Source organism: Maniola jurtina, chromosome 10, assembly GCF_905333055.1.
Source record: "Maniola jurtina chromosome 10, ilManJurt1.1, whole genome shotgun sequence".
Classification (NCBI taxonomy): Eukaryota; Metazoa; Arthropoda; class Insecta; order Lepidoptera; family Nymphalidae; genus Maniola; species Maniola jurtina.
Window position 1 is genome coordinate 3,033,464 of NC_060038.1, and position 10,610 is coordinate 3,044,073.

General features: G+C 36.3%; 1 protein-coding gene across 1 annotated transcript; it reads right to left on the bottom strand.

The window, feature by feature from the left end:
* Positions 1-7,065: 7,065 nt before the first annotated feature.
* LOC123868692 (sodium/potassium-transporting ATPase subunit beta-1-like) lies at positions 7,066-8,074 on the bottom strand. Its single transcript, XM_045911243.1, has one exon. It carries the CDS (start codon positions 8,008-8,010, stop codon positions 7,102-7,104), a length of 909 nt encoding a protein of 302 aa, XP_045767199.1. The 5' UTR covers positions 8,011-8,074; the 3' UTR covers positions 7,066-7,101.
* Between the last annotated feature and the right edge of the window lie 2,536 nt (positions 8,075-10,610).

A 10,610-nucleotide genomic window follows, 5' to 3' on the forward strand; every position in this document is an offset into this window, starting at 1 on the left:
TAAAAAAAAGTAGTGATTAAGACGTTGGCCTTCCATTCGGAAGGTGCGGGTGTTCGATCCCAGGCGCACATAGCTCCGAAAAGTTGCCTCTAACTTTTGGGAGCTATGCGCCTTTAAGCAATCAATAAATAATTATATTATTATCACTTGCTTTACCGGTGAAGGGAAACATCGTGGGGAAACCTGCATGCGTGAGAGTTATCCATAATATTTGCAAAGGTGTGTGAAGTCTGCCGATTAACGTTGGGCCAGCGTGGCAGACTACGGCCTAAACCTATTCTGATTCTCAAGGAGACTCGTGCTCCTTAGTGACCGGCGATGGGTTGATCATGATGAATATTATACATAGTTATAAGTATAGCACTTATCGGAAAACAGATTATTTTGAGAAACAGTTTGAGGTACAGTAGGTACCTGTGCGGTTTTCTTTTGAAGATACGGGTGAAATCCGCATTTGTCGATATTTTCCTTTGAAAATATCGGCACGAGCTTCAGCTCAGCGTTCAGCTATAAATTTTCCATGGCTTGTTGTCAAGACATAAAAGTGCTTTAGTTTTGTTCAGTGTGTTTTTGATATCATTATTTTTTCTAGTTTTTCAATATTAGCATAAAAGGACTGACTGACTGACTGATCTATCAACGCATAGCTCAAATCATTGGACGGATCGATCTGGCGTACAGTTAGCTATTTATATTATTATGACATAGGTATCCATTAAGAAAGATTAAAAAAAAAATTCAAAACCTAAGGGGGTAAAGTAGGAATCTGAATATGAAGGTCTGTCATGAAAATTGGTATTTCGTCTCTTTCGGTTATAAATGAAGGAATGCTTATTAATTAACTATTTTTGGATAATCCAAACCTAAGGGTTGATTAAATAAGGGATGAAAGATTGTATGAAAATCTCTCATTTTTCAAGCTACATCCATGAAAATTGGTATTTCGTGCTTTTGACTAAATAAAGGAATGTCGATGCAGGAATTTAAGGAAACTGTAACGGAAAGCGAAGGGAAAATTTAAAGTATTTCTTACAGGCAAGTGGAGGGTTACTACACGGGATTTTTAAGAACCAGATTCCCCGCGGGCATCATATTGTAGTAAAAAAAAACCGACTAAGTTCGAGTCAAACTCGCGCACCGAGATTTCCTTACTATAGAAGAACTAAGACGGTAAAATCACTTTTGTTACCCCAAACCAACTTTGTTTGTAGAGGTTTAAAAATATCAATACTTAAATGAAATGAACGTGTTCCGTATGCGAACGTAAAATAAACTATATTATATTATAGTTGCGTAATATAATATTGTGGTATTCACATGCCAATTAATTATTATCTAAATATATAAAAGGAAAAGTTGACTGACTGACTGATTGAGTGACTGATCTATGCACAGCTCAAACTACTGGACGGATCGGGTTAAAATTTGGCATGCAGATAGCCATTATCACGTAGACATTCACTAAGTAAGAATGTTCGAAAATTCAACCCTTCGGCTCCATCTTAGGCTGCATCATCACTTGCTAGCAGGTCTGATTTCAGCCAAGCGCTAGTCTGTAAATAAAAAATAAAAACGGATAAAATAGGGGTTTGTGTAGTCGACGTGGACGAAGTCGCAGGCATGAGCTGGTGAGGTTAGAAAATCAAAGCGATTTCATTTGGCATGAAATCAAATAGATTTGATAGAATCGGCTCATATCCGCCCGGGGGATGTTACTTCACGTTAGACTCAGCAAAGGGTCGATACCCAATTTGTGATAAATCGCGATGTTCGACACGCTTCTGATAATATGGCGCTGAATATACTCTGACAGTAATCATAAAACGTACCTACTTTTTTATCTACTTGCCATGTATATATATTATATACGATATTCCGCTATGCATTAATGATGACAGTTGTTTTTTATTTTATTCGTTTTTTTTATTCTGATACAAGTTAGCCCTTGACTGCGATCTCACCTGATGGTGAGTGATAGTAAGATGGTAGCGGGCTAACTTGGAAGGGGTAAGGTGGTTATATTAAACCCTTCATACCCCTAATTCACTATTACTTTAATATCTAAGCAGTAGGTACTTTGTACCAAAAATCTTTGTATAACATAAATCTTAATTTACTCTCGCCACGAGATTATAGCCTGCGTGACAATAAAAGTAAGACATAAACCATGCATTCTCGTTAGACGTATCAGGGCCACTAAATTCTTATTAATTTGGTACTTTCGGTAAATTGGGCGGGACCCCTTAGTGAGAGTTTTACGAGAGTATTACAGAGTTCACTACATATTTATCTTTTACGACATTGTCTAGAAACTAAGGTGGTTGTTAAACATCTATCAACATAAGAAGGTGAAAAGCTCACTCGGTGCAGAGTGCACAGTAGCATTAGAGGCGATTGCAGTCTTCTTCGACTTAGCATTTTCCCACCTACATTTTGCCACTCATTTTGCCTTTCTGAATCTATTGGCTTTCAAGTCTGCATTCATCATGTGAAGCCAGGACTTTCTAAGGCAGATTCCGAAACAGTGACAGATCAAAAGCACTTGTAAAATTTTATTTGATTAAAATTCTATTTCTATATACCTAGATAGTATATTACAATTTTATGTAAGCAATGCTACAAATCAGTTTAAACTGATCCAAAATGAACACCCCCACGGGAAAATAGCAATAACTAAGGTTTGTTTAACACAGAGCCATTAGAAACATTTTCAATCCCTCGCGCCAAAGCCTTCGTTATCTCCTATTTTAAGCTCCCGTAAGCCTTCATGTCCACTGCAACTACCTAGCGGCCGCTTACTCTATATTAAGTACTAGCTGATGCCCACAGCTTCGCCCGCGTGGATTGGTCAGATCCCCTGCAGCATCAGGATTGAGGAGTTGGAGTCCAAATTTTTTATGAAACAATGTCGCAAAGTTCCTCTATCGATTAAAAAAGAAATGACGCAAATCGGTTCAGAAATCTCGGAGATTTCGGTGTACATAGGTAGAAAAACACAACTCCCTTTTTGAAAGTCGGTTAAAAAAGTAGCCTATGTTACTCCCTGGTCAATTCTCTACTTGTCTGTGAAAATCCCGTCAAAATCGGTTCAGCCGTTCCGAAGATTACCCTTTTTAAACAGACAGACAGACAGACAAAAATTTTAAAAACGTGTGATTCGGTGTTGGTATCGTTCAAATAACCATATGAGCTTAATATGAGGTAGTTATTTCGAAATTACAGACAGACACTCCAATTTTATTTATTAGTATAGATATAGATTATTTAAAACAGGTGACTAAAATAAATAGCTGACCCACCCTAGCTTCACTCTTACTATAGACAAAACTTTCACGCAAAATCTCTAGTTTCTAAACAAAACATTCATTGATATGTTAATTTATTCTTGTCACTCGGTGGCTCCTAACCCGATCACTGAGTCAGTATTACATTTTATCGATTGCTGAGATTGAATCACTTATGTGATCAGTAATTTTGCGCCAGTGACTGTAAGAGCGCTCCCGCTACGTATAGTTTTAGTAGCTCTGTGTGCCCGAACTTTAAATAGATCATGGTTCTGGACGATTTTTCGCGATCCAAAGCTTCGTCGACTTTGATGTGGATTTAGCCGCTTAATATTTTCGTGTTTTTTTTTTAACAGTGAGCAAAGTGAATTAAGCAGAGATCTATAAAGATTTTTATAACATTTTTATACTTGGTAGGTAGGTAGGCACTACATTATTTTGTCTTTGTAAGTAAATACATGGGTTTCAAGCAGTAATAGCCTACTGGCTAAGAATTCACTTATTTTATACTTAACGGTAAAGGAAAACATCACGTTGACTATGGCCAAACCCTTCTAAGTCTGAGAGGAGACCCGTTCTCAGTAGTGAGCTGGTTGGTGATGATAATGATATACGTACTGTATAGTTGTTTGTTCTTATTTCTAGAACTGAAATAAAATGATTCGTAAATAAAAAAAGTGCTATAAAAATTCTGCACCTACTGCTGACTATTTCTAAAAGCTTTAAATAAGTATCTGCTATTTACTATCAAGACGTGTTAGTTACTTTATTATTTTTATTGGTAAACTTTTCAACACGTCTTCTATAGGGTCCAAACTGTAATAAAAAGCTTTCGTGAGCTTTGCGGTAACCCTTAAGTAGGTAGATACATTAAAAGCTCTTGAAGAATAAAATATTACCTACCTCACCATGTATTCTCAGAGGTATCTAGTTTAAAGGCATCTTTGCTTCTCTATTTTAAATTGTAAAACTTTGTCTGTTTATTTTTGTGCGAACATCACATAATATACCTACCTAACTCAAAAGTTTCATCAGACCGTTCCAAGTTTAGTTAAAATCGGTCCACGAGAACGTAGAGGTACGAGTAGGTATGTACCTATGTCAACAAAGCTCTGTACCCATGTATCGATTTCCAAAAAAATCTCGTAGGAAGTTTTAGGTTTTCCGAGATAAGAAGCATGCTATGTCCAAAACAAAGTCTCTGCCAGATATCGTTAATTCAGTTGTATAGTTAAAACGCAAAAAAGTAGGCAATAAACAACAAACAGACACACATCGATCATTTTAATATAAATAACTAGAAGATGCCCGCGGCTTCGCCCGTGTTGATTTCGGTTTTTAAAATCCCGTAGGAACTCTTTGATTTTCCGGGATAAAAAGTAGCTTATGTGCTAATTAAGGATATTATCTATCTCCAATCCAAATTTCAGCCAAATCCATTCAGTAGTTATTGCGTGAAAGAGTAACAAACATACACACACACACACATATATACAAACTTTCGCCTTTATAATATTAGTGTGAAGAAAAGTACCTATGGATTTTCCCCTTAGACTGTTATTTGAGAAGAGGAACTATACGAGTCACCAGTGCATTTTCTTCTTCAGAAAGATTTCGACAAAAGTTTATCCGTCCCATTTATCAAAAAATCCCAGCTCTGTGTTCAGTTTTTACCCTTCTTTTTACTCACTGTGTGTATGTAGTATATTGTGGAGCTATTTGACCGTCCCCAGCGTGCGATCTCATAGTGGAACATGCCGCTGGCTTAACAAGGATTGCCTTTCAAACTAATGCATCGCTCGCAGTGCGAACTTAATACCGTCACCTCACCACAAGCCTCATTTTATATCACGCTGTCTAGGGTACAATATTCTGGAGGTTATATCTAGATACCGTGTTACATTGCCGTCATCAATTATTAACCCCCGACACAAAAAGAGGGATGTTATAAGTTTGACGTGTGTATCTATGTATCTGCGTATCTGCGTATCTGTGTATCTATCTGTGGCATCGTAGCTCCTAAACGAATGGACCGATTTTAATTTAGTTTTTTTTTGTTTGAAAGATGGCTTGATCGAGAGTGTTCTTAGCTATACTATAATCGAAAAAAATCGGTTCAGCCGTTTGAAAGTTATCAGCTCTTTTCTAGTTTTCTTATACTTAGAGGTTTTTGTGTCGGGGGTTTTTAAATTTTAAGTTATTAAGACTAAAGAAACCAAAGTGAGGTAAATTTACATTTTTTTAAAACTATTGTGATACTAGACTGGATGATGCCCGTGACTTCGTCCGATTGGATTTAGTTTTTTAAATTTCCCGTGGGAACTTTTGATTCTTTGTCTATGCTCGTCTTCAAGATGCAAGTTATCTCTGTACCTTTCGCCTTTACGGATGGGTCGTGAAAAGCTAGCAGACAGAAGACACACTCTTATTTATAATATTAAAGTATGTTTAAGTATCTAAGTAAACAATATTCTCTTTAAAAGACAATAAAACACGAGATGTTTTAAAACCATAGCTCACTTATATCAATACGTGAATTAATCCAACTATTGACATAAAAAAAATGTACAGCTTATCTACCTAATTAAAAAAAATATGCGCTTGAATTTGAATCGTGCCTTAAATAATTCCAGCTTACGCCTCTGCGATGCGGTGCTCTGAGCTTTCCAAACAGCTAGTTAGTTTGAAATTCGACTGTAATAGATCCAACGAATAGAACGATAGAGAGTTGGTCCAACGAATTAACTTTGGTGATTAATCCTTTGTGTAGCTGGTATTTTCTACTTCCACTAAGCTTCCAAGACATTGATGTAGATAAAATAAATCAAGCATCGAGATAAGGAGAGTATAATTCAAAGCAATTTAAATAAATACCCATTTTGGATTGGGCTCAGCGTGATTCATTGCGACAGCTTAAACGAAATTATTTTCAAGGGAAAATCCCTTAATTTTGAGAGATTTATTGATATAAGCAGGAACTTATTATTAAGACCTACTAACTCTAAGTTATTATTGATTACTTGTGAATATGCAATCATATTAATACGAAGTCGCGAATAAAATCTAGTAGGTAATCTAAAATCTAGGTAATAAAAGCTTAAGCGTGTCAATCGGTCTTTTTGTAATCGATACAAGATGAAATTTGGTACAGAAATAGTTTGCATCCCGGGGACGGACATAGGCTACTTTTTATTTCGAGAATCAATTCCCGCGGGATTTTCGGGATGGCACGAAGTCGCGGGCATCCTCTAGGATATAACATTTAAATTTTAAATCCTTTCTATTGCAGTCCGTGTGACATCACAAGAGTTTTATTCAATATGCGCTCACAGCACACGCGAATAAAATCCAAGCTCGGAATTAGATTTCGTTTCAATGTACATAGTACCCATCTACCCATTCGAGCATTTTTCGCTTCAAAGTTCAACGCTTATTATGTATCCTTTTTACACTACATTGAATTCATTTCAGAGAGATGTCGGTGGCTGGATATGAGGTTTACAGTTTCACATTTGTAAAATTGATTTTCTATTTCGGTTTTTGTATTTTGCTTAGAAAATTTTCATATTTTCTTTGGCATAAACATGAATATGTATTAATCAATCAATGCGTTATCTTGAATTGCCTATATACACATTTACCATGTCGATCAAATTATTTGTATGCTTGCCTTGATTGGTCAGTAGAGTATTTTAGACCGTTGCCTGTGGGCTCGACGTTTTAAATGAAAGGAAATAAATACATAGTTATGTACAAGAAAATAATATTTATTGTGGTCATAAAAAATATCTAATCTTTTCATAATATCTAACATCCATCACTTTCTCTTGGGCGTCACATATAATATAAACTCTGTTGTTGAAAAACCTCCTTCATACCACAGACTGCACTGAATAGCTAATGATACACCTAATGTGAATTCAGAAATTTGTATCGCTATCAACGGTGACTGGCTATATTTGTCCAAAGGAAATGATTCAGGATCAAATCCAGGCGGATCAGGGTAATATCTGATCTTACCAATGTGCTCTTTATCATAGGAATGGTAACCATCACAATACAGCCAAAGTTTCTGTTTTCCCAACTTCAACCAATTCTGTACTTGCTTAGGAATATTTGTTCTAGTAGAATTTGCATTCCAAGGTTTCGCTGACCATTTTAGTTGTTTGTTTATCCTTATAATCACACAAGGTTTATCTCCATAACCAAAAGGAGGTTGGCTACACGGTCCTAAATCAGGGATATTATTTACATCTCTTTTCCGTCTCTTACTGAGTAAACTCTCCAAATTGTTGACGTATTTTTGATAATCTTTCGAGTCATTTCTGTACCAAATCAGTGGCATTGCGTTTAAAGATGTTGGAGTCGCCGTCAATCCAATACCGTTAGCTGAATATGTAAGAAGCTCCATCTTTTCAATCGTTTGATAAGTGTCCATGAGTTTGATCAATGATAACGTGCCGTATAAGAATATTAATGTGAATGTAGCCAAAAATATCAAGTATATTATTGAATATGTTATTATATAAAACCAACTTTTACATGTACGGCTGCAAAACGTTTTCTTTTCTCTATTATAGAAAAACTGGCAGCAACGTTTCCTCCAAGGTTTATTTGGTTTGTCTGCATCTTGAGCTGCTTCCGTTGTTGTTGAAGGACCAGGATTTTTAGACGGTCCGGGTATTGGCAACGAAGGACGTTTTCTGGTGGGCGCATTTTTGGTCATTTTATCTATTTTATTTATAAATTATATCCTAATTATAATATTATCTTAATAAATCTAAAATTTATTTGTGCGTACAATATGACAATCATTACATGTCACTTTAATGCCAACTCTACGTGACAACGGTGACAATTGAATGGATCCAACTGTAAGGCCGCGATTATTACGGTTTTGTATTATTAACCGACTTCAAAAAAGGAGGAGGTTCTCACTTCATCGAAATCTTTTTTTTTACATTAATAATCATTTAATAATAGACCATATACTTACTATTTAAAAATTCACCGATTCACTGCTTTACCTATATTTTTGTTAACTGCGAACTTTCCTTGTGTGACGTGATGCTTTGGTCTAAGGTAAAACGGTACCTATGCCTACTTACCTACCTTAAAAAGTGAAAAATTAAAATGGGACCATACAGCCGTTCGTATGGTATTTTAAAAAAAAAATCGTAGCCCAGGTTTCACTCGGGATGTAGTGTATTCTAACGATACCCCATACATTTTGTTCAGGCATTAAAAAGTTATGGTGGAATGAAGAAACTCACATTCATACACTTTGAAAAGTGAAACATTAAACTCGCATTTTTTGGGGCGTCATGTAATATAAAAGTCATAAAGTTAGTCGGTAGCTACCTACTCCAAATGAAATTAAATACAATTGCTTTACTCAAGCAGCTTGATCTTCAATTTGCTCAACTTGTACCTACCTACTTTAGAAGGCGGTGTAATAAAAGGGCAGAGATCGTTGGGTATTCCAAGTCCGTCACGTATTCTTCAACCCGAATGTAATTCTAAGAAAACTTTGCGACTGTGGCATGAATTCAAATAGACCATTATCATGGCTCGAGCTTTTGTATCCGGCTTTGGTTATATTCTTAGATCACGATCCTTGTAATGGGCTAAGTATTTTCATTTTTTCTTTATTTTTCTTTTCTTTTTGAAAAGCCATGCTAATCATGATTAATACTCCCCTTTCCCCTCCAATTAAGCGTAAAGCTTGTGCCAGGAGTAGGTACGACTATATTGCAACGGGTGGGGTTTGAACCACCGACCGTTGAGCTATCGAGGCTTTGTATCGAGATTCAAAGGACATTATAAAAAGAACTTTGGGCTTTAGTGCTAATGTCTAGGTACATTGTATAATCGAACCACGATGGATCGCCAAGGTCTGCATTCCTACATAGCCGAAATCCCATGAACCCGTACGAAGCGATTTGCTTCCTCGTTTCTATTACGCACTGCTAGAATATGGAATGCCCTATCGACCTCCGTTTTTTGCGCTAGCTATAATATTGGTTCCTTCAAAAGAAGTGTGAATAAAACCTTCTGTGCAGGCGCGCTCCAACTTAGGCTGTATCATCTCCTGCTTGATGTGATTGCAGCCAAGCGCAAGCCCATTTCGTTATTTAAAAAAACTTAGATAATAAAAAGAGTCACTCAGAGAGCGAAGAACGACAGTGATGTTCGGAGTTTTTCTACGTTTCAGAAAGAATCCGTAGAAGAACCAGAGTAACCAACACAGCGCATTGGGTTGCGAAGCTAAAGTGGCTATCGGTGGAACTGTATACCTACCGTATACAGTTCAACGAACAGATAAACAATTTTGTCAACATTCAAGTAACTTTCTCACAAAATGTCTGTTCTTTGTCTTGAAGCAGATGTCCTATTGAGATGGACTACCTACTTTCATAAAAATCAAATTACTTATTGCAAACCATCTGGATATTAATTACTTGGAAGAACTAATAAATCAACGGCAAGACTGTTAATCCGATTAGGGAGACCCAAGAAAATTGTTCTAATCCATCGGAAAAGAGTAGGAAATAGTCCGCCAGTCTGCAATTCTGTAATTGGTGGATAAAGTAGGTAATTGCTTTTTCCAAGATGAATTGCAGAGACCAAATTTTGATCTGACGTTTAAACATGCAACTTACTTTGCTTTTTGGACGGTCAAAGTTTAATAGTACCTAACCGTAACGTTTTAACCGCCTGCTGTGCAACTGGACATACCTAGGTAAAAAGTTCTCTCCAATTTTTAATGACTTTCAAACTTGGATGAAGGATTATATACTATCTCTATGCTTTCAAACGTCTGTCAACACACCTTTAGCCGTCTATGTCGACAGCTAAGACTGGTTCTACCATCGATGTATATGGATGGGCCCTTCGAAGAAAAAAAATGCGCTCACAAGTTAAAGAGAATTGGCAAAAGTCTCTGCATCACGCATCAGTCGGCCGCACACGCTTTATCGTATCGCACGTGTTTTTGACTGTCGAAAATGCCGTCATGTGCGGTCAAATCTTGCAAAAACCGTACGGAAATCCATCAAAAAAAAGATGGAATAACATTTCACTCGTAAGTATATCGTTTTCTCATTTAATTTAACGTATAAGCTGGGTATATTTTTAATTTTGTTATGATTAAATATTTGCCGCAAAAATATCGTACAATTGGAATACAGAAAGAATGGAGTCGTGTTATTTTTTTTGAAGTAAAACTTTTTATTCGCGTATGACAGACTACTTATGATCATGAATATATTTAACTATGATTGTATGTTTGTAAGTATTTAACTATGTATGTTTGTATATAATTAA

What these genes read in the sequence shown, in the direction of transcription:
- LOC123868692 (XM_045911243.1), bottom strand. Translation starts at nt 8,010, where the DNA reads ATGACCAAAAATGCGCCCACCAGAAAACGTCCTTCGTTGCCAATACCC.